General features: G+C 39.1%; 2 protein-coding genes across 5 annotated transcripts; both read left to right on the forward strand.

The window, feature by feature from the left end:
* Positions 1-557: 557 nt before the first annotated feature.
* On the forward strand, positions 558-12,609 carry LOC126772653 (ras GTPase-activating protein-binding protein 2). Of its 3 annotated transcripts, none has more exons than XM_050493056.1 (10): positions 558-688; positions 2,757-2,901; positions 4,871-5,012; positions 5,080-5,238; positions 6,764-7,043; positions 7,270-7,413; positions 8,069-8,236; positions 8,407-8,639; positions 8,718-8,869; positions 9,237-12,609. In XM_050493056.1, coding segments are annotated over exons 2-10 (1,377 nt in total). In that variant the 5' UTR covers positions 558-688; positions 2,757-2,803; the 3' UTR covers positions 9,238-12,609. The 3 variants fall into 3 exon arrangements, with proteins under 3 accessions (XP_050349013.1, XP_050349014.1, XP_050349015.1); XM_050493057.1 differs by having other exon boundaries at positions 570-688; positions 2,762-2,901; XM_050493058.1 differs by lacking the exon at positions 9,237-12,609 and having other exon boundaries at positions 577-688; positions 8,718-8,870.
* A 1,267-nt stretch (positions 12,610-13,876) lies between these two features.
* Positions 13,877-24,187, forward strand: LOC126772654 (SPARC). 2 transcript variants are annotated; one of them, XM_050493061.1, is made up of 9 exons: positions 13,877-14,004; positions 21,707-21,784; positions 22,044-22,205; positions 22,356-22,437; positions 22,815-22,930; positions 23,071-23,217; positions 23,291-23,493; positions 23,569-23,716; positions 23,793-24,187. In XM_050493061.1, exons 2-9 carry the CDS (start codon positions 21,719-21,721, stop codon positions 23,838-23,840), a joined length of 972 nt encoding a protein of 323 aa, XP_050349018.1. In that variant the 5' UTR covers positions 13,877-14,004; positions 21,707-21,718; the 3' UTR covers positions 23,841-24,187. The 2 variants fall into 2 exon arrangements, with proteins under 2 accessions (XP_050349018.1, XP_050349016.1); XM_050493059.1 differs by lacking the exon at positions 13,877-14,004 and adding an exon at positions 15,230-15,356.
* Positions 24,188-25,510: the final 1,323 nt, after the last annotated feature.

Below are 25,510 nucleotides of genomic sequence, written 5' to 3' on the forward strand. Positions count from 1 at the left end.
ACGCGCTTTTTTGCGGATATTTTCATCCCTTCTACGATTGCAGCCAATAAGAAACGAGGAGTAGCTATGAGGTCAATGGCACGTACTGGTATCAACAAGGATGCAATAACAAATAATACCAAGTATAAGTGAGAAGCATACATTTGGCAATTAATCAATAGTTTTACCAACCTTAAGATAAAAATGCCGCCTATAGCTATGAATAATATCGTCCAGAAATATATACGAACAAATTATTAGATGACTTTTTATTATTTAATAATGTTAAAGAAACAAGTATTCTTGGTTGGATGAACTATTAATAATTACAATTGAAATAAGTATATTTAGTTTAAGTTATCAATTTCAACTCTTGATAATTATTTGAGTGGACAATGGTTATAAATTGTAACTAAGTACAAAAAATATAATTTCTAAAAAGTAAATATTGTGTATTTACCATTACTTTAATAAAATTTATTAAAATACCAATAGATGATTGGTCTCTTCATAATTCGTAATAATGCTTATTTTGGATATTAACAAATGTAATTAGCTTTTTACGGGTTGCAACACCATAACTAAATTGACACCGAACGGTGAGGTAGGCTCTTTTTCTGTTTTCAGTACTTATTTATCCTGAAAATTACGCGATTTTCGTGACGATTCGTTGCAGATTACACCACTTTGATGCCTATAATTTATTAAGGTACGTTTTTAATTGTTATTGTTTACAAAATAACACTGGCAGTGCAATATTTTGGTTGTCGGCAGAAAGATTTCGTTCGATAGGTTAAAGCCCTGGTGTTTCTATATTATATCAACTAAACGAATTTTGTGTACGTATAAGCAATATATAGAAGAGATTTAGGTTTTCAATATAAAAATAACCAGACAAAGTTGTGCAGTAGAAGATGCGTTAAGCCGGGCATGTTAAATATTAGACGACATCGCCATGCGTGGTTTGACAAAACCCAGGATAATCAAGTGTATCGAGTAGACTGAAACAGTTGATTATTCGTTCGATAAGTCTTAAACTTACACTGTAATTATAATATTTGTTGATGCTTGCTAATAGATGCATCAAACAAGATATTAATTTATGAAAACAAATATTCTCTTAAATCTTTCTAGTTTTTCTAAGTCTTAGGAAAATAAATCGAAATGAGGTAAATTAACTAAAAAAATAACACTCATTAGTGGTAGTAGATAAATATATACATATATATTTTTAAATAATTTAATTTTAAAATATAATTTTGAATTAACAGTTTAATAATGACTGGTACTAGAGAGAAAGAATAACAAAATAAACAATGTATTTGATATGTTACACATTCATTAATTTGTGACAATAAGTTTAAATTAACTATTTGAGTGATTTTAATGAAGTATATAAAATTGTTTCTTTACTATTTACATGAAATATAAATATTATAATATTAATAAAGTTATAGATCAAGCTGTTTTCACTGTGTTACAAAATAATTAAAACCACCTGTGGTTTTAAATTGCATGTAGATTTAAAAAAAAACTGCAAATGTAGTAACAATGACTAATCTGTGTAAGATAATATTTTCTTTTATATTTTTATAGTGGTAAGGGACTATTTAATTTTAATTTGAGGGATAAATGAGCCAGTATAATTACAATTATGTATGCAATATAGTAGTTCTCAAGCATAGTAGTGCATTAATAGCTGTCAGGAAGACATAATGTTTCTTACAGTGCCACTGTCTGGGCTGTTTGGCAACTCACCATGAGAAGACCTATTTGGTCCTCCGCTTTTCAACTTTAAAAATACATAAATAAAAACTAACTAATTCTTATATTTACTTTGTATTGATTTTTTTATTTCTGTAGTTAGTTATGTCTTAATATGATCTCGGACTTCTTTGATCCCAATGAGAGTATAATTTCAAAATGAATCATCTCTGATGCATTGTCACATGTTCTTATACCTCAATCTAATTCCTTACTAATATTATACTATAAATGATAAACTAACTCTATATCTGTTATTCATTCAGATTTACACCATTAAAGCAATTATAATTAAATTTTGTTGCGAGAAGGTAGTAAAAAACTTACAAATTATGATATTAAAAAGTTTTTGAAAACATGATTATTTAATTAGTTTTAGTCATAGGAGAAAAAATAGTCAGGCCTCAGTCAAGACAGAAATGTGAAAACTAAAACTTGGGCTTTTCACTAGAAATAATAAACAAGTGATTTCAAGGTTGTGTTGACTTGTCTCTGAATAAAAGCTTTTGCACTGATACTATGGGCTAGCCATATGATGCATGCAGCCAAGAAAGTAAACACTCGATGCTAAGAATGCAATGCAATAACACTATTCTAAAGTAATTAAAATAATAATAATTGTGATACAAATAATGAGCTGCACTGAATATCTTCAGCCATATCTTTGCCTTATTAATATTATGTATTTAGTAAGTTCTTGGTAGTTTGAAAATGTTATTAAATTAATAAATTAAACCAGAACATGGTATGACTGTTCCTATGCGTACGATAACTTTGATAGTTGTATGTCAATCAAGTAAGAGGTATTGTTGTTTAGGTAGCTTCAAATATAATACATTTATTATAATATATTGGTTACTTTATTTTTTGAGCGTTTCGACAAACAATTTCTATAACAATAATATTTTTACTTAAAATTACATTTGAATCCTGCTGATTAGATAAAAATGACTAACTAAATATTACTAACGGATATTGAACAAAGACAATGAATGACAAGAGCAATGTTTCAGGGCAGCGTATAGCGGAGGGCTGTATCGGCGCAGTGATAACAACAGCGATGGTAATGGAGGCGTCCCCGTCCCCGCAGAGCGTCGGCCGCGAGTTTGTCCGCCAGTACTACACACTGCTCAACAAGGCGCCGGCACATCTGCATAGGTGAATCTTTAGAATATATTATTGCACTGGAGACAAAAACCATCACATAAGCCTAATGCTTCTTGCATTAGGCTCATGTCATGTCATCAAGCTTTTCGCATAATTGTAAAAACCGCCATCCACTAAATTTAGTATTATAGGAATCATAACAATAGGAACATAGTAGGATGTTCCTGCCCACTGACTAGTTACAAGTCACGTGTATCCATCAACTATCTGCAGGTGTGCGTGTTTGTTCTCTTATTTTATTAAAATATTAGGTAACATCTCATCGATCTGAATCAAATAGCTTGCTCTCTTTCGTTTCATTTTGTTCATTCAATTTTTTCAACAACTTTAATAAAATTTAAGTAAACTTTTATGCTTCTAATACAATATTAATATTTTTTATTTACTAACATGTTTAAAAAAACATTTAACGAAGATAACCTTTTTGATCCAAGTTATACCTCTTGGAACATATAGAATTCAAATATTTCTTTCCACTGTGATCTTTACAAAATAATGTTAATTATTATACAAACTGCTCTACTTTGGGGAAACAAAACAGACATTGTTTTCAATTTATAAAAGATTTGTTTAGCATTTCAAATATGCAAAACATTAAGCATTGCAAATATTTATTGAATGATGTTTTTTTATAGTATAGGTAGGCGGACCACCTGATGGTGGCGCATACGGTCGTCCATATAAGTGGTCACCAACGCCCATAGACATTGGCATTGTAAGAAATGTAAACCAACGCTTACATCGCCAGTGCGCCACCAACCTTTGTTACCAACCAACTAAGATTTTATGTCCCTTGTGCCTGTAATTATAGAAAGCAGATGTTTAGCAAAAATGATGTCTGTCATTTATGACATTTTTTTTAAGTTACATTGCAATTTACAATTTTTGTTCGTATATTCTGGCTATATATATATATATATATATAATCTAAAAGATTGTCCTGAGGCACTGTACCCGCGACGCTGCCACTATATGTCCTGAGGCACTGTACCCGCGACGCTGCCGCTATATGTCCTGAGGCACTGTACCCGCGACGCTGCCACTATATGTCCTGAGGCACTGTACCCGCGACGCTGCCGCTATATGTCCTGAGGCACTGTACCCGCGACGCTGCCACTATATGTCCTGAGGCACTGTACCCGCGACGCTGCCACTATATGTCCTGAGGCACTGTACCCGCGACGCTGCCGCTATATGTCCTGAGGCACTGTACCCGCGACGCTGCCGCTATATGTCCTGAGGCACTGTACCCGCGACGCTGCCGCTATATGTCCTGAGGCACTGTACCCGCGACGCTGCCACTATATGTCCTGAGGCACTGTACCCGCGACGCTGCCACTATATGTCCTGAGGCACTGTACCCGCGACGCTGCCGCTATATGTCCTGAGGCACTGTACCCGCGACGCTGCCGCTATATGTCCTGAGGCACTGTACCCGCGACGCTGCCGCTATATGTCCTGAGGCACTGTACCCGCGACGCTGCCACTATATGTCCTGAGGCACTGTACCCGCGACGCTGCCGCTATATGTCCTGAGGCACTGTACCCGCGACGCTGCCGCTATATGTCCTGAGGCACTGTACCCGCGACGCTGCCGCTATATGTCCTGAGGCACTGTACCCGCGACGCTGCCGCTATATGTCCTGAGGCACTGTACCCGCGACGCTGCCGCTATATGTCCTGAGGCACTGTACCCGCGACGCTGCCGCTATACCTTTCCGCACCGCTGCACTCGGCTAGACTAAATAGCGCCAGCTAGAAGCGAGATAGGTCACCAGAAGGGTGGACTAGTTTCTTAGAGATCTTTTATAAATTTTTTTAATATCAGACGACTGGAGCTAATGTTATTTAATTTTAGTCATTTTTATATTTGTATTTGCTCTTTGAGGACGAAAGGAGGTATGTGGAATATAGCTTGCAAGTAATAACGTGAATGTTCGACGCGATCGATCTTGTTCAGATTCTACAACAACTACTCGTCGTTCGTGCACGGCGGCCTGGACGCGCCTAATCGCGAGACGCTGCCAGTCGTCGGCCAGAAGCAGATCCACAACCGCATTCAGCAGCTCAACTTCCGCGACTGCCATGCCAAGATCAGCCAGGTTCGGCCCATCCCATCCGTTCGTGTGGTAGCCCGAGAGCGGCCAGTAAGGCGTGCCCTGCCCGCAGGTGGACGCGCAGGCCACGCTGGGCAACGGCGTGGTGGTGCAGGTCACGGGCGAGCTGTCCAACGGCGGCGCGCCCATGCGGCGCTTCACGCAGACCTTCGTGCTGGCCGCGCAGTCGCCCAAGAAGTACTACGTGCACAACGACATCTTCCGCTACCAGGTACCGGCACGCGTGTGTGTGATCACAGACGAGAATTATATGGACTTTCAGGTCTTTAAACAAGGCAGCTATAGTGACTTAAGATTTCTCGATAGGCAAACGTAAATCTCTAACGAGGCCTATTGACTGGATCAGATGACGAGCTTCATGGGCTGGTGGAAGTTTCAGTATTATATAAATTACTAGTTAGCGAAAAAGCATAACATTATTCATTAAACAGGTATGTGCCACCATGCTTTAATATTCAACTAACTCCATGAACACTTTTAAATTAGAACTGAGAATTTCAAAAGACGTTTTTCACCACTAACATAAAGTAATCTAGAGATTCAAAACAAGTAAGTGACAAGCGGCGGCAGAAATCTGCAGTGCCTGCGTTTAAATTGCTCACAAGAAAAGTTAGTTAGTTCCCCATCACGGCGGACGAAAGGTCCGCCGTCGCGCCGACACATAAGAATACTTAATAGTGTTTTATAAAACGTGCCGTGTCAGTTCAAAGAATATTAACATGAATCATTAAAAATAACTTTAATTATGCTTACAATTAAGTTTCGTTAGAATTAGTTTTATTCTTTAAATAAATGATAAGTTAGTACAAAGCATAAAGGACTCGCATGGTGGGCAGGGCTTTGTACAAGCCCATCTGAGTAGGTACCACTCATCACATATGCTACCACCAAACAGGCACAAAGGTGCCGTTGGTGGTGCATTGGTTATGTAATATTTCTTATGGTGCCAATGTGGTGATGGTGGTGACCACTTACTGATGTGAACACTGGAGGTGGAATATTAAAAATAAGGTAGAATTACTTTATGTTATGTGACATAGAAACATTGTTTAATATAATTATATAATAATAATAAATATCTTTATGGCACAATCTAACAAAGAAAATATATAAAAAAGTTTAAAAAAGCTTAATACTGAATATAAAATAATATCATGCAAGGGGCGGCCTTATAACTGAAGTAGTGATCTCTTCCAGAAAAGCCTGCAGGACACATGGGGCTAGTGCATTATACACATTTATAAATTTACACAATATATATTACAAAGATATATTTATAAAAAGTACAATATATATAGTTATTATCATATATATGTTTTATTATTATTATTAATACAAGAATTTTACATATTATGTACTAACGAACAACAAACTAAATGCAAATATTCTCCATTCATTTGTTTTTAATGGTTTCAAAGTCCATTTTAATGTGGCATAAGCTTATAACATTCTGAAACAATAGCAATAAAACAAAAAATATATCACATGAATATTCCTTGAATAGGGACTCCACACAAACATATGTTGTTTGGCGATTCCCTGTCGGGTGTGCTGCTGGTTTTGATACTGTGTAATAAGTATCGACTAATGACAGCGTAGAGTAATATTCTGGTAGGAACGGTCTTTTGTGGGGGTGGTCAGTGTATAACGTCGTCAACCACATGACGCTTTGTGTTATCGGTGTATTTAGAAAGAAATATGAACTGCTATAGTATAAAACAAAATCTCCATCACAGGACATAGTGTTCTCCGACGAGGAGGGCGAGGGCTCCGGGCGGTCGGAGGGCGAGGAGGAGGAGGGCGCGGCGACGGGCGGCTACTTCCCGCCCGCGCCCGCCTTCCCGCCCGCGCCCTTCCCCGCGCCGCCCGCGCCGCCGCACGCGCCGCTGCTGTCGCCGCCCGCGCCCCCCGCGCCCTCCGCGCCGCTCGCGCCCCCCGCGCCGCCCGCGCCGCACCTCAACGGCCACCCGCCGCCGCACGACGAGCCCCCTCGCCACCTCGTCGCCGCGCTGCAGGGTAAAACTGCGCCCTCGGCTCAATGACAACTTTTTAGCACGGCTAGCCTTTGGTCCTGCGCCTGATCTCTTTCCGATCGTGTCGGATTTGCCGTCCCGTAGGCCTATGGGATCAATGGCCAGGAGGACTTCCTTATCGTAACAACGTCGACGCTTTAAACACTGTTGCAGTGAAAACATTGTTAACGTATTCGGTTTTGGTCTTTAATGGTCGTTCACTTATCCAGCGAACGCTATACCGGGCGGGGCTCCGTCGGCGACGCCGACTGCAGTGAGCGCGGCGCCGGCGCCGGAGCGGGAGCTGGAGGCCGTGCCCGAGCCGCTGCCGCAGCCCGAGCCCGAGCGGGAGCCCTCGCCGCCGCCGCAACCTTGTAAATATTAATACTCAATTTGCTGTTTATAACAAACAATGTCTATAAAACAACAACTAATTTTCATAATACATTAGAGTATTAGTATAGATTATACGCCTCTCGGGAGACAGGACTTTATTAATTACTATTGATTTTGTTTTTAAACGAAAATTTTATAATATAATAAAAAATCTCTTTATTTTCATTAATATTTTTATATGTACTGTAACAGCCTGTGAATGTCCCACTGCTGGGCTAAAGGCCTCCTCTCCTCTTTTTGAAGAGAAGGTTTTGGAGCTTATTCCACCACGCTGCTCCATTGCGGGTTGGTGGAATACACATGTGGCAGAATTTCAGTGAAATTAGACACATGCAGGTTTCCTCACGATGTTTTCCTTCACCGTAAAGCACGAGATGAATTGTAATCACAAATTAAGCACATGAAAATTCAGTGGTGCTTGCCCGGGTTTGAACCCACGATCATCGGTTAAGATTCACATGTTCTTACCACTGGGCCATCTCGGCTCTTTGTTCTTACCACTGGGCCATCTCGGCTCTTTTTTATATTTTTATATACGATTAATTAATTAAATGAGACTCGTTCATTGTTTTTTTTTATTTATTTGTATACCGCTCATTGGTCTATCAAATCCTAACCTCTCTTGTATCACAGCGACGCCGAAGACATATGCCAATCTGCTGAAGTCGGGCGCGTCACGTGGCTCGCCGCCCGCTCCCGCCCCTGCGCCCGCGCCCGTTCCCGCTCCCGCTCCCGCGTCCGCACCCGCGCCGCACGAGCCGCGACCGCGGCCCCCACGCGTGGCGCAGCCGCAGCAGCCAGGTACAGCGGAAACCCGACACACAACTATTATCACAACCGGTGAAACTTATACAGATAGAGCTCTCGATTGTTTTGTATTGAGAAATTAAGAGTTTCAATATAATTAATATTTAATTGAAAATGAACTATACTATAAATGCGACGGACACTAACCACTCGCTCGACGACAGGCAACCCGTCGGAGAGCGGTCGGCGGTACTCGGACGCGCAGCAGCTGTTCCTTGGCAACCTGCCGCACTCGGCGACGGAGGAGGAGCTGCGAGCGCTGTTCGCGCGCTTCGGGACCGTGGCCGAGCTGCGCGTGCACAGCAAGCCGGCCGCTCCCGGCGCGCCCCGCCACCCCAACTACGGGTTCATCACGTACGAGAGCGCGCAGGCCGCCGCCGAGTGCCTCAACGCCGCCGTGAGTGTCCGACCACCCCGCCCCACCCGAGCCGCCCCGCGCGCAGAGACTGACGTGACGTGCGCGTGTCGTTCGCAGCCGCTGTTCTTCCCGGCCGAGGGCGAGGGCGCCGGCGCCGGCGTCAAGCTCAACGTGGAGGAGAAGAAGACGCGCGCGCGCGAGGCGCCGCGCCGCCGCCCGCTGTCCTCGCACCGCGCCGCCTTCCAGCCGCGCCAGCCCTACCGCCGCTAGTACGTCGCCCGCCAGCACTCCTACTCGACTTCTGACCGCCTTCTATAATACTCGTGTTATTCATATTTACATTCATACCCCGGCCCCATAAATTGACTAAATCGTTTGTGTTTCAAAAATTTAGTTATAAAGTACTTATCTGGCTGTCAAAACATTTGACATTCAATTAATTCGCCATGAAGATCTCCGAAGGATATATGTTCCGAAAACTCATTCCACCCGATGCCTGATGTCGTTACAAATTTTGTAGTTTTAAGTTATTTTCTGTCTGACTACAAGAGCACAAACATTTAGAAACAACTAAAGCAAAAAGGAAATGACCGTCGCGACGGTCGAGTGACACTAACGGTGGTCGTCGGTCCGCAGGTGGCGCCGGCGGCTCGTCGTGTGACAAACCTCTACAAGTCTTAGATGTAACTTCGCGTCTACTAAATTCCAGTCGAGCACGAGTCGACTACCACGCTTCGCATATCGCTTCCTTTCGTTAAGTAGTTAGATAGTAAATTAATTTCGTAATCGAGGCCCCCTCGACAGCCGGCCCTTTCGCGCCCGGCGGGACTTTTTGTGATAAATCTAGAATGATCTTTTACTTCATGTTCTGTTTTGTTTCTTACTTTACTTTCGTAGTGTTCAATAGAATTTTCCGATCGAAGCGATCGATCGCTCGCTATAGTCCTGTCCCGTATCGCTCGCCCGTTCTGGTCCGCGCTGGTCCGTGCTGGTCCGCTGCGACGCCGAACGCAGTCTCCACTCAACAACAAATTATTATATGTTTGTAATTATTAAAATAAGTTTATGATTAAGCAGTTAATTTTTTTTGTTAATAATAACGAATATCCTGTAACTTATCTTGCGTGTTGATAAAGTCCGCGGTATTGCAGCTGCAGGCGACGGTGTATACGGCTGCATATCGACTCGTACCAGACTCGTGTATTACGTTTTGTCCCACGTACAAATTGAAGCGGTGACATACTGGGTTGTGTCGTAGGAATTCCAAAACATTATCAAGTTATCCGATTGCAGTACTTGTGTTAAACAAGAGATAGGGGTGCTTTTTATATTCAGACACTTGAGTCAATACGAATTAACGTTGGTGTATACCAATGTTTGACAAAGAATAAATTGTTTATTTAAATAGAGCACGCAAGTTCCATAGACGAGACGTTGGGACGGCCTCGCCGTTAATCTCGTTCGCCGTTCGTACGAAACTTTTTGAAACAGCGGAAAATGCTCGTAGTGTAATAACTTTTATGTTAAATATTTTTTTTAAAACAATGTCGTTACAAAAGTTGGTATTTAATGTAACACCAGGAGTGTATCCGCCGACTCGAAAGGTCAATACGACTTGCTACCACCGTCCATCACCGCACCTGCATCGAGCGCTTGTCGTAAGTAATACCGGCGCTCTACTTCTCGTTTGCTACAAATCGGTAATCGCGATTTCAAAAGAAAGTAATGCGAAAAATGTCAACGTATCATTTCGCAGACGCAGATCTCCTCGAAGTCGATGGCGATTTTATAATTTTTCTGATCATGGAAATTTTGTGATTTTTCAACTTTTTGTATATTTTAATTGTATACTAGGTTATTATCGGCTCGCCATACTTTAGGGTTTACTGTTTTGTCACTGGTTGGCAATATTATTGAAGCGGCTCGTCGGAGGAGACCGGCCACGTTACGTCACGTTCATAGCAATAACAATCGTTACGTACTCCGCGCTCAGGATCGCACTCGTCGGTCCGCAGTCGAACATGTAAAATGGTTTCATGTTTCCATTATTGATGTCCACTTGTAATCGTTCCACAACAACAGTAACAAGTAATATACTTTAACCAAAATTACATAATAATGCAACAACCATTTGTTTTATTAACAGCAACTATCGTGATCCCCGACAACTCTTTGCAAGAACTGATTATTGTTATATTTACACTGCATGCTTTGAAAAGTGTCTCATCCGAGTCCTACTTGTCCCGTTTCACCAGGCAGACTAGAACTAGACGGCAGGCGCTGCCGTCGTTTACCGCAGGCTCGCTTTACTCATGAAAATATTATCGTTGTAAACTATAAGAGTTTAATAAAAATGGCAATAAATAGAACGCACACGATATGTTTTTAATAACATTATACTTTAACGAGTACAATTAAAGACAATTTGGTTGTATTGGTTGATCGATTTGTATAATTATGTGTAAACGTTATACAAACGCGATGCAGCACAGCTTGAGGTATCGCTATGATTATTTGTTTGTCTGTACTGGCGCGATAACAATGCGCGGAGGTCTCACGTGTACATTAAGTAATGTTATGATGTAGAAGCTATTAAGGGTAAGGGCACACGAGCGGTACAATTACTTCACCCAACAAGAGGACAAGCCGACGCGACGACGGTCAAAGCATATCCTGTAACTTGTTAACTAGTAGGCTAGTAGAGCATCCGATTAAAAAAATTGCATTTCTTTTATAAATCCATCACCCGAATAATGATGTTTATATTTAGCTTTGCTTGCGTCACAAACATTGCTGCCGCTCATGTGCCCCTACCGCAACTGTCGCCTCGGGCGCCTTCAGCTGCATCTTCTAAATTAATTTATCGACCAGCCTGATTGGAACATAATTGTATGCGTCCATCTGCTCCATTTTATAGATTCACTAGGCCGACGGGTTGGTCCGTAGTCGCCGCCCCCCGCCGTGCCTAGTGGCCTGCACCTTGTAACAGTATTCCTTATTCTCTGACTCATATCTAACGAGGTGGCATTACTACAAAGTTACATTTATTAAATACCTACTATGACTGAAATCAAAATATAACAATTACGGTTTTTGTCTTTTATAAAATTTGTTAGTTTATTAGCAGTCGGTGGATAAATATAATTGTAAAATGTTTGTATATTAAATAGTTGATGTGCAGCTGTTGTAGTACTTACCTGTTCAATTAAAATAAACTCAAGTCAACTAGATAACATCTACCGTGTTCAAATTTTCCAATGTCATTTTAGTAGCTCTTACAGAGATTGGGGGGGGGGGGTTGCAAGCGGTAAGTTATCCGCTCGGCGTCGCCGACTCGCAGACTCACCTTCGAAATCATAAACGCCATGCCTTTGACATCACTGCCAACACTACGTATTTGTATATTCAAGATCGTATTCTGGAAATACATCAGACGTCATCATACTATTAAATATTTAAAGTTAATAATTAATTTTAATGTAATTTTATAATTATTATTGTCAGCTTTTTACAGAAATACTTTTTGCATACATAATAATGCCGATTGAATTATATAAAGTCCACCGCAAACTTAAATGCAAAATGTATTTCTGTATAAAAGTATATAACGTGTACTTTAAAATTAATCTTATTTTACATAGAAATACTAGGACTAGTTTGTGACGTGAATGTATCAGTGCTGATCGACCGAAGATTGTTTTCGCGCGACCAGATCCTGAATATTTATCGTCTCGACATAGTGAGCAAAGTTTAGACCCCGAAAGCACGTACAGTGGAAAGTAAAGTCGCTTAAAAGTCTTGTTACCAAATTAGTTATTTGATATTTCTTCCTGTAATTTTTCTGGGGTCTAGTTTTGTGCTGTATAGTCTTTTCTTCTCGGTAAAATTATCAAACAGTGCACGTTTTCTTCAAATCTCATGCGCACGCGCAGGTAACGCGTGTGTGCGTATCATCTGTTCTGAAGAAGACGTACCGCCTTCTCTAATAGAGACATACTTTTTGTAACAAGCAATGTGTTTTATTTATAAACCTATTCATATCTATCACACAAATAATAATATAAGGATAACTCGACGCCTTGTTTGTTTGTTTGTTTGCTTCGTTCTGTACCGCTACCACTCTGACATAAAGAACTTTGCAATTTGTTTCAAAGGAGACAATCTTAGTACATTATCTTGTTACCTATCTATAGAAGTAAATAGTTTATTATTTGCTTTGTTTGGCCAATTTATTATTATTATTACTTATTCCCCGACCAGGTATTCTGTAACTATCGATATGATATATTTAAAACTATGCAATAAATAATGCAATGACAATCATCATTTCAAAAACACAAAAAATAGAATGAACTTTGATAAGAATAAGCTAGCATATTTAGCTTTAACGTTTTAATAAAAAAGCTACTTACTGTAAAAAAAAACCGGGGTGTTGCTTACATTTTCATGATTTAATTTACTCAACCAAATATGTAAAACTCTCAGGACTTTGAAGCATAGTAAAATCATATCTTGTTTCAAGTAAATTAACAGCCCGTAAACGTCGCTCTGTTTGGACCGGGAAAATAGTTTTGATTGATTTATTTTGAAATGCTTGTGACAAGTTTTTGAGAAATGGCGTTGGAAGGGCGTGAAAATTAAATATTTCCCCTAAAAAAAGATTAAAATTTACTACGAACTACTAAATTTACTACAGCTGATGATGACTCGGGGAATTTTAATACAGACCTTCCTTCAGTTCATTCATGTGGAGGCAACTTACAAATAAATGGGATTAGAGCTAATGAATTACGATGATTTCACACACAACTGTAATAAAAACTCACAATCTGCGATACATTTTTTTTAATAATATCAATGTCCTCCAGACCGATTTCGGCCACGGCGGCCAATCTCAAGAGAGATTAGCCAACTACGCAGGAGATATTACAGGTGCACTCTCTCTTCCCTCACTCTCATAATCCGATGAGACGATAATCCGACACGACCGGAAAGAGTTCAGGCGCAAGACCAACGGCTTTACATGCTTTCCGAGGCACGGGAATGTACAAACTTCCAGACTCCGGGCTACTACTGAGAATTTTTCTGACAGAAAAACCAAAAACTTTTTAATGACCTGAGAATTGAATCCAGGACCTCCGTTTGGAATACGATTCTTACAAATAATGCAGATTCATTGAATTGATAAGAAGTTTTTCAAATATACGCAGTGGTAATACTTTTGGACATCTAGTTCAATGCATATTTACTAAATGAGACAAACTGCTGCGGGAGCGAGCCTGTAAGCGCGCGGAGCACCTCCGTAGTCCGTACTCTACAGTCGGTGCCGTGCGCACGAGCAGTCGGCGGCCCGCACTCGACGGTGACGCAGCCTCGGCTTGAAGTACTTTGCAAGAAAGACGTGGTGAGTAAAGGATTTTTTTTTTAAACCTATTGATAATTTTTTTTTAGTCTATATATAATTAAAATTTATTTTTATTTTACAATATTAAATTCTAACGCCCAACTACTCAAATATGAAGATGAATAATCGATTTAATTATTTTAATTTGATAATTATTGACCAGTAAAGAGTAGAATATTTTTGATTAATAAATTTTTTTCGTTAGATACGTAATAAATATTTCTTAGTGACTCTATTGGTTCTATTAATATGTCTAATGTTAGTACAAAAAATGTTTCGTATCCTTTCTTTCCTTTCATACTTTCTTGTTCGTCGCCGTGGTCGAAAACAAGCTTGTAGACAATTAGAACATAATATATTTTTCTTTTTTGGTGAAAAGTAGAAAATATTAACCTTAATGAAAGAAATATTTATTTTTAAAATCTATGCTGTAAATAATATTCTAATTACTTTATTGTCAGACAAATTATAGCATTTGCCATTAAATGAAAACGAATCCCATAAATATAATAAGATGATGAAAGTCAGGATATTTTGTTACTGAACTACAATATATTCGCGCTGGCCGGCGACACATTCTTGGACTCATCGTTACTCCTCAACCAATAAAATCATTGCATCGGCATTTTATTGTGTCCACCAATTCGCAACAGTAACAAACATATAGGTCATCGTGAAAATAATAAACTAGGAAACATAGTTTCTTTAACCAGAATAGAACTAAGATCATGCATCTGTAGGTATACGTGTAACTATCCTTATTCTAAACTATTGTATGGTCCGTTTCAATCTCCGACCAATGTTTAATATAATATTTTAATAGTTTAAAAATCATTAATACAATATTATGTTTTTTATTAATCGTAAACTGGAAATGCGACGAACATTGCATTACTAATATTTCTTAAAAAAATAATAATAAAAGTGAATGATGTATACTAAATACATGTATGTAATGTTTCAATCCAAATGAACAATTTAATCAAACCAAGTGGACGGTTTGCTTATACATATTGATAGGTCAAAACTGTGGATAAACTTTATGAAGCTTACATTAACATAAACTGGGTTTGACACAATAGCAGAGTTATATTTTTATTTTTTATCTGACGAACGAAGCGGCGGGGTCGCGGCTATCGCGCGGCGGACACGCAGATAGCCTGACTTCCGTCCACGCTCGCGAAAAATTGTTTTATGTTATTCGTGGGATCATTGTCATTATGACCTACATATATTACAAAATATTATTAAGAATTGGAACTTACAACCAGTCCTAAGATACCCTAAAGATAGTTAATTAATTTGAGGTACCCTTCAATTTTGTATTTGTGACTGTACCAGGTTTGCAAATGGTAAGTGTACAATAATATAAATAACTTTATAAATTCTGAAATCGAATCCTAACGGTCGCTGACAATTTTTCTTTACGCTCGGTAAAATATTTTACAGCTCACAACAACAAAATAACGTATAGGTAGTATTTTTCAAATATTATCAATAAAACATCTCGACGACACAGATCGTAGATTCGGTAACGAGGTTACCGGTCGGAGGTTATCGCCTGTGATGTCCAATGTTTAAAAATATTTATTTTATGTATGCTCATAATTATGTGACTACCTAGTGAACATATTTAAAAAAATCTGTCGCTTGGTAATTGGAATTTGGAGTCACCGCTTTAAATAAGTCAAAACGTAACGTAAATTATATATTTCCACGTCGTAAAATTAACTACTTTCGCTTATGGTAAATTGAAGTGGGTTCGAAAAAGACTGAGCCTATTCCTCCACGGTGATCCAATGCTGGTTGGTGGATACATGGACATGTAGCAGATTTTTACACGACACGTAAGCACGAGATGAATTATAAACATAAATTAAGAATGAATATCCAGTGGTGCTTGCCCAGGTTTGAATCTTCAGTTAAGATTCACGCGTTCTTGGTATTTAAAAGTATACTAACTATTGCATATTTTAAAATACCTATAATTAATATTAAGTAAACGAATAATTAAATTTTATACAACTTATATTTAATTAAGTTTATATTTAATTATGTTTTTTTGAGAGATTTGATACATACTGGTATTGGATAATGTATCAAATTAAACGATTTGATGTTAACAACGCTGCTTCAATAAACTAATCTACCATTCATCCATCCATACCATCTGAAATTAAATTTTGATGTAACGTGTGGCATATCTAGGTCAATGGAAACAAATAGATGCGATGCGATCCCACTGTCGTTACGCCAATTACGAAGATCGTTTCTTTCTTCAAACTCCTTCAATAGGCAGGATTGTGAAGTAGGCAAATAGGTCGCGGGCACCACTTCGTCGGCTAAGGGCTAAGAGCTCGTGAGGAGAAATTAATAGTAAGAATATATTTTTATTAAATCTCAACAGACTAGGTGAGCTCCAGCGGTCCATCCGTTGAGATTGACCAGTGTTTAACATTATAGCTTCATAATTTTAACTTTGTTGAACTCACAACTATTTATATTAAAGGTATCAATGTTGCAAGCACTAAATATAACTTAGAATATTATAATCCTGTGGTTATTGTATTATTAGTATATTTATTAGTAGTAAGCAATTATCATTAATATATTATATACTTTATTGAACACTAGAAAATATACGAAAGAAAGGCGGTGTTTATGCTAAAAGCATACGCTACCAGCCAACCGCAGGAAGTGCAGGAAGAAAAAAGAAGAAAGGATAACTTTTATGTAGGTGTATGAACGCAAAATAAACGAATTTAATAGAATAACAATTCACTGATACCCTTTAATACAAATAAACAAACAAACATAAATACAAACATACGAAAATAAATATGCAATAATATATATTGAATGACATTAAGTAGATACGAGTAGTTGCTCTCTATTTAGGTCACTGCGTCATTTACCTACGTGTAAGCTTAGACTATTCCCAAAACTTCCGACATGTTATATATCTTCACATTTAACTAACGCTGAATACGCTAGTTTGTTACATTAATATCTTATTTCTTGATGTCATTTTCAATTAAAAAAAATTTGGCTGCATTGCCCCCGGTCACGACACGAATCATTAGCCTTAAGCGGTGACGCCATAGAATTTGTATTTAGTCAACAAAATTATCAAACATAAATATAGTCAAACGTTTATTCTCGGTGCTCATTTGAATTATATTTATCCCATACTTACGATATATTCATAGAATACAAAAAAGTACATCAACATTACCTATGTTAATAAACAAACTTGTTGTATGTATATTGACATAAGTAATGTCGAGTAGTTTCTACAAAAACTAACTAGCCGGACTAGGCTGATCATCACATTATTTATTCTTAAAAATGTCGACTGAATTGTACCTACTTACATTAACAGTGTTACCTAATGGAGTCTGACACCATGTTCAGCACAATATCTTAAACAGATGTGTATGAAGTCATTGATTGTTAAATTGTCTCACCAAACGGAGCACGAAATATGTAGCTATGGTTTGTTTTAGTTGCTACCATAAGTAGGTACCTCCCAGGACTTCGCATGAACCGGCGCGAGCGAAGCGGCCGTGCATTTGAGTTATTTGCACCTGCACTTACGGAACGTGCCTTCTTCAAAACTCAGTCTTACTATGTCAACATTACGATTGTGTCAACTCATAAATACGCCACATTATGTTTTCGAAATAACATACGATAGTGTTACTTACTTACCAACTTATTGGTTTTCAAATAAAAAATGTGTGACCCGTTCGGAAAAGAAAATACCCTGACCTGAAGAACCGACGAGAGAAACTGAGAAAGAATTTGTAATAGTTTACAAATTTTTTATATAACAAAGGAATAGCCCGTATTTATAAATTACCTCTCTTTTAACGTCTATGCAGTTATATTGTATATTACAAAATTGTATTTTTAAAAGTAGTCATTTAATATTGAATATGAGATATGAATTCGATGCGGAGTCGAAGCGCAGGCACGGCTCACATTCCTAATTCATTGACAGGGTAATATGAACGAAGCGTCGCTTACTCAGCAGCGCTTACTCAGCAGCGCCGATGTGCCACTCGGCAGCCGCCGGGGCTCGAGGGTGCGATGCACTCCGCGCGACGCCCGCGCAGGTCGCGTTTTGAAATCATGTGTGGTTTTTTTTTTTTATCTGAAGTTACAGTCAGTTTTATATTATGCTATTGCGCATTGTACTTAGTTTTACTGTCGATTTGAAATACGTAAGATATATTTGTGTATATATCAAATCTTATTCAATTAAACTGGGAAGGCAAGTAGGCATCTAGCAGCAGCACCAAAGCAACCTAATGAATATAAATATCTACTAAAAGCACTTGTTGTATTTTACAAAATGATCTTTGTATGTTGTTATTTATTATGTCGGTACTTACTAACACGACGTTGGTCATACCGACGACGTTTGTGTTTATACTATAAAATGCAAATTGAATAAATTTAAAGTAACAACTCAAACTATTCACCTTTAAATAAGCAAGTAAAAGAAAATTAGTCAGTTTTCACCCGACACTTAGCAGCGCTTTATTAACTTACCTACTACCTCTATTGCAATTAGGAAGATGTAAATTAAAAAAATGATTTTTTTTGTACTAAAATAATCTTATTATTTTTATATTTATTTTTGTACTAAAATAATTTACTGGTGGTAGAGCTTTGTGCAAGCTCGTCTGGGTAGGTACCACCCACTCATCAGATATTCTACCGCAAAACAGCAGTACTTGTTATTGTTGTGTTACGGTTTGAAGGGTGAGTGAGCCAGTGTAACTACAGGCACAAGGGACATAAAATCTTAGTTCCCAAGGTTAGTGGCGCATTGGCTGTATAAGCGATGGTTGACATTTCTTACAATGCCAATGTCTAAGGGCGTTTGGTGACCACTTCCCATCAGGTGGCCCATATGCTCGTCCGCCTTCTTATTCTATAAAAAAAAAAACTTTAAATGATTATATAATAACATGTGTAAAAAATTATGTTTGTATCATGTAAACTTTTTTTTATAAGCAAATCAATTTGGGCGCTCTCGTATCATTTGTGCTCCGTCTGAGTTTTAATTGTGTCGTCACTTCGCCCATTCGTTATTGATGATAATTTCGTATTTATTTTATCCCTCTTTGTGATTTGACGCCCCACATACGTTCTCTCACTTATAGTAATATTAGAAAGATTATTAATAAATTATTTTATGCTAAAATAAGAGCAGTATTTTCACGTAGACCAACAAATAATCTACCGAAAGTCGATCTTATGATTGCGGATTGTTTCACAAATCATGCGAAATATATTAGTAAACTTATACTTTCTATGTCCAGACTAACTGCTAATTTTGTTGTAGTTGAGTCCAAGAGGCCACCTCTTGGACTTAACTACTTCAGCCCATCGGTCAGGTAAACTAGAAGATCGCCAGTAGTAGCTTTACGTTTAATTCTATACCGTAACATGGCGATTTAAAAGTGCCCTTAAAAGCCTATTTGAATGAAAAACTATTTGATTCCATTTGTATCATATTTACTATATTAGACTACGTATTTGACTTTCAAAGAAACATAATATGGTAAAAATCAATTTCAATGGGTCACAGTCATTAAGGTTTTTTTCAACTTACACCATTAGCGATACGGGGTTTTTCACAAATAATCTTCAAGATTAACAATAAACTTAGATTAAAATTGAAATGCATTTTTCATCGATACAAACTCTTATGACAACACTGTCGGTAATCAACGTCACAAGGCCGTATTACGAATATTCTGACTTATGTTATATTAAACTAATACCTATACAGTAACAGCCTGTTAATGCCCCACTGCTGGGCTAAGGCCTCCTCTCCCTTTTGAGAAGGTTGTGGAGCTTATTCCACCACGCTGCTCCAATGCGGGTTGGTAGAATACACATGTGGCAGAATTTCAATGAAATTAGACACATGCAGGTTTCCTCACGATGTTTTCCTTCACCGTTAAGCACGAGATGAATTATAATCACAAATTAAGCACATGAAAATACAGTGGTGCTTGCCCGGGTTTGAACCCACGATCATCGGATAAGATTCACGCGTTCTAACCACTGGGCCATCTCGGCTTTTTTTTTTTTTTATTTTTTTTTTTACCTATAACTATCCTGTAAAAATTAAATGTTTGATCCTTAAACTAAAAACTTCTTTTTTTTTTATATTCGCCGGGAGGGCAAATGACTCTACTCCACCTGATGGTAAGTGGTAGTAGAGTCCAAACGCGACGACGGCCAGTACAGACGGGAAAAACGTTCTGCACTAGCCGCCTTCGCCTTGCCGGCCCGCAAGATGCCTCTTCACGCCTCGTTTGAAGGAACCCGGGTTGTAAGAGGAGGGGAACACGTGAGCTGGTAAGGAATTCCATTTTTTGGAAGTGCGACAAAGAAAGGAGTTGCCAAATTTCTTTGTTCGCGATGGAATTGATGTCACAGTTAGGCGGTGACATCGAGAACCAGCTCGCGTGGACTTAAGAAGGAAGGGGGAAGCAGGAATTAGAGAGAATAATTCCTCAGAGCACTCGCCGTGATACAGTCGATAGAAAGCGCTCAGTGCTGCTATCTCACGACGCAATTGTAAAGGTTGAAGGGTGTTTGTGACCTTTACATCGCCAATAATGCGTACGGCACGTCGCTGCAACCGGTCCAAGGCCTCAAGTAGGTACTTAGCGGAGCCATCCCAAAGGTGCGAGCAATATTCCACGCAAGACCGAACCTGTGTTTTGTACAGCAGGCACAGTTGTTGTGGCGTGAAAAAGCGCCGCACCTTGTTCAGAACTCCGAGTTTCCGTGAAGCAGTTTTTATAACAGCCTCGATGTAATCCCTTGGACTAAGGTCGCAGCGAACGTCAATCCCCAGCATGGCGATTTTGCTTTGCATCACCAGCGGAGTACCACAGAGGGAGGGAAGAGGGGAAAATGTTGACTTATAAATACGACAAATTTTATTACTAAGGTACTTACATTAAAATACTTATCACGAAAACATCTACTCGTTTTTTTGATAATATATATGAAAAAAATATTTTTTCTGAGTTCTATTTGTTGAATTAGTGTGCTATAGTACTGTATAATAAATATATAAAAGTTTTTTTTTATATTAACCGAAATATAAATAAAATCAAGAATAACGCGAAAATACTGGCGAAATTGTATGGGCGAGCGAGCGACGTTGGGCGATGTGACGTCACACGTCGATCGGTCGCTCCAGAAAAGAATTTAATAACTCGTAACTCTAAGAAATTGTAAAAAAAAAAACATTTTTGCAGATACCGTAAAAATACTTTCGCCAGTACTTTTTATATTTTAAATATGATTTTTTGAGATCATAAAAAAATAATAAGTTCATCTTCCTAATTAATAGTATCTCAACACATTATTCGACTTTGCTGAAACATAGTAAAGACTAGATACGTATACTTGAGCGAGTAACATACTCGTCTTCGGTAGGTATGGAATACTTCAAGTAGCCTGTGACGCATTTCATGTTTACCTATTTAATTAATTATAAATTCCAAGTAATGATATTAGCGATGATTCACATCTCGGAGGCAATAAATGACGAGTGAAAGCGACGAGTATATTAGAGAAGATTCTAAACAATACTATTACTAATGTGTAAAAATTAAGTACGTACTAATATTTGTCCTAGTTTAATAACAGCTTGTAATTACAGATAGGAGCCAGGATGAGGTGTTATCTGCTGGTGCTGGCCTTGTTGGCCGTGACGATATGCTCCACGGAAGCTGTATTGGTAATCACTTAGTATATCTAAAAGCACAATCATTAAAAATATTAATTGATAAGTAAAAAAAATGTAATATATAAATAACTAATGATTTCTGATTAATAATGTGTTGATTTCGCACCACATATTATATATTTGTGTACCTTGTTCTAATCGACGTGACTTACGCCGCGGTGCAAGCAAAATACAACAGAAAAATTTGTACCATGCCAGACTAGAATAATATACATTTGAGTAGACTGCAACCGCAACGTCATCTGTTTAGAAACGTCGGAAGCACCGCAGGTTGCGTACGACGACGACCACAGAGCCGTCTATGCTGGCGGCGGCGCGCCTGTTCCCGCCCGCGGCCGGCACGCACCGCGGGGACGAAGCTGAGCACCTCGAGCTGGGCATGGCGGAGCGCCTCGACGAAAAACGGTTCCAGGTACAGTCGTCAACTCATTCAATTATAAAAATATTTTGATATTACTATCACGTAGTACGTAGTACAAGTGTGTACGACACTTGTAAAACACGAGTCACAACTCACTTTTGTAGAAGAAATCTTTGAATAAAGCACCTTTCCATCACATAGGAGTCTGAGAGAGCTCGTGTTAATGAAATCATGAATGAGGTCGGTGACGAAAACAACGGAGGCAACGAAGTTTTCATGGAAGGTGAGTAATTAATGTTTTTGACTTCTCATGTTAACCTTAAAAATTAGAATAACTCAAGGAATAATTCGCTAAATTTTTGCGCTGCTTGCGGCGCCGATTTTGGCAGTATATTCTTGTTATGATTGGTCTTTAGTCTTTATATATACACCAATATATTAATAACGTATTAATCGTCACTGAGTTAACTGGCATAGGCTTGCTCACACGCAGCCTTGAGGCGGACTTTATTGTTAATACTATCTTATAATTATATCGAGATGAGAACATAAGACAATATTTAATACTTTTTATAGTTTCGACATATTCCTAAAAGGCAGTTTCACGAAAAATTCGTCTTTTACGTGTTAGTGTTGGTCTTAGTGACTATTTCGTCTCAGATCCGTGTCTGAAGGTGCACTGCAGCGCAGGGCGCGTGTGCGAGATCGACGAGCACGGCGACGCGGTCTGCAACTGCATCAAGGAATGCCCCTACGAGACCGACTCCCGCCGAAAGGTAAGCATAAGACACCGGCCGGTCCTGCGATAAACGAGCTGGAATATTCCTATGATATCGGATTTAATTTGAACACCTTAAAATGTATTATTCATGTGCAAAGAAATGAAAGATAATCGACCGTAACCACTTCGCGACAGGTGTGCACTCATCACAATGAGACATGGCCGTCGGACTGCGACGTGTACCGCCAGCGCTGCCTGTGCCTCGACAACTCGGAGCTGTGCCGCGGCCCGCAATATCACCACGTTCAGATCGAGTACTACGGCGCCTGCAGGGAGATGCCGGTAACCTTTAAGCGACCATTCTCAGAGGTGACAATTAACGTTTAGATGATTGACGGGATGGGTCGGTGCGCAGGAATGTTTGGAGAGCGAGATGTCTGACTTCCCGCGGCGCATGCGCGACTGGCTGTTCAACATCATGCGTGACATGGCGGAGCGTCGCGAGCTGTCGCCGCACTACCTGCACATGGAGCGCGAGGCCGAGGCCAACCTCACGCGGCGCTGGACCAACGCCGCCATCTGGAAGTGGTGCGACCTCGACGCGCACGACAACGACAGGTGCCACATCTTTCATTAATCAGGCGAATACAATTTACCTTATTTCTACGTCACATAATCTGCCCCCTCCGATAGGTTCGTATCGCGCCACGAGCTATTCCCCATCCGAGCGCCGCTGATGTCGCTGGAGCACTGCATCGCGCCCTTCCTCGACCGCTGCGACGAGGACGACGACCACCGCATCACACTCGCCGAGTGGGGCAAGTGCCTGGAGCTCGATGAGGTAACGAACTGAACCGCCGCTATCGTTTGCTTTTAGATATTGACATGTTGCGAGCTACTCGTCTTTGTGCTTACAGTACGAGCTTGAGGACCGCTGCGACGAGCTGACGGACGAGACCGCGTAGACCTGCGTGACGTCATCGTACTTTACTAGCATAAACTCGGTACTATCACATCTCGTGTGAAAGTGGAGACTTAGATTTTAATTCGTGTATAAGTACTTATTATAATATCACAAAATGTACTTCGATAAAAGATTTAATTAAAAATATATGTCAACGACTAATGTTACTGAGCTATTTACTTAACAATATACAATGGTGCATGTAACACTTCAGTATGAAGTAATGTTGCATTTTTAATTCACAGCGACTTGCATCCCTCTTAGGTAACTAACAGACTACTTTACAGATAAGCCGTACTGTGATTTTCAACAAACAATAAACTATACAATAAAGTATTTGAAACTCAATTACCTATATAGTGTTTTATTTACAGAAATTAAATTAAAAAAAAAGTTCTTAGTCCTTATATTTACCGTAGTTAACTACTTGCTTTGTATAAGATTTATTTAGCAGATCTTTTTTTCATTGGAAAACGCTTTACCGTAACACCCTAGCAAACACTGCAAATGAGGCATTCATTGGATAATTCGACGCCCCCAGCCATCTTCAATAGGAGCGAGAGTGAAAGATCATCTAACCATGGACCACTCGACCTGTATACAGAGTATAAGATGGTGCCAGGTACGACCCGATACCTCTGAAGTCGAGTCTCTCGTCAGCTCCCCCACATTTCTATACTACGAATTGCAAAGTTCAACCCGGGTGTCACTCCTCCAGTTTCAAAATCAAAATGATGATGTACTCGTGACTAATTACAGTCTTGGTGGCCATCCTCAAGGGGGACTCTTTTTAATGTAAGAGTGGGCAAACTGTCAGGAGGCTCACTCGATGGAAAGTGACTACCACCTACCATGGAAACCTGCAACACCGGAGGGCTTGCAGGGTTATTGTAGTGGTTGCAGGGGTAATGCACGCCTACACCTACGCCTACGTACGCGTTTCCCTCACAGGATCATTGGGGTATGTGGGACTCGCTGGTCTCCAATGCGCCGAGTGCGCCTCGGACATCGTAATACCCACTAAAAAACCAACGGTACCCTTTCCGTTTTAATGAGGAGCGCCATTCTTGCGCATGCTACCGTGAAATTATTAACCTACCTTAAGTCCATTTTTTACATACTTAATTATGAAATCAATCAAAATATTATACTTTTCATTTCGATTCTATCAAAATGATCAGTTATTTTAAATGTCCATAATATTGTTGTAAACATTTTGTGACACAACTGTAAGTATACCTACATTTTTAAAAATATCCCGAAGAGCGTCTCAAGCTCCAATATCATAAATAGATTGAGAAACAATATCATAAGTAACAAATTATATTCGGGATAAATTTCCGTTTAGCCCATACCTGTATGACCGATCGATGTGAGTTTTCAAATTCAAATCGAAGAAAAATCGAAAGTCGATTCAATGCGTATTATATGCGTTACACTCTGATTTTAATGATGATATATAATGTCAGATGAAATATATAAAAGTTTCTTATAAAGTACAGTAGTGTTAAGATTCCGAATCACTTTTAACAATCAATTTAAACGCCATATTTAATGAGAGAATTTGATTTTAAGTAAAAAATTAAATTTGAAAACGTTTATATTTGAGGTTTAGTTTTATTTCTGAAATAACTATTAATAAATATTTTGTTCAATGCTTTTACAAAATTA

This window comes from Nymphalis io, chromosome 13 (genome assembly GCF_905147045.1).
Source record: "Nymphalis io chromosome 13, ilAglIoxx1.1, whole genome shotgun sequence".
Lineage (NCBI taxonomy): Eukaryota > Metazoa > Arthropoda > Insecta > Lepidoptera > Nymphalidae > Nymphalis > Nymphalis io.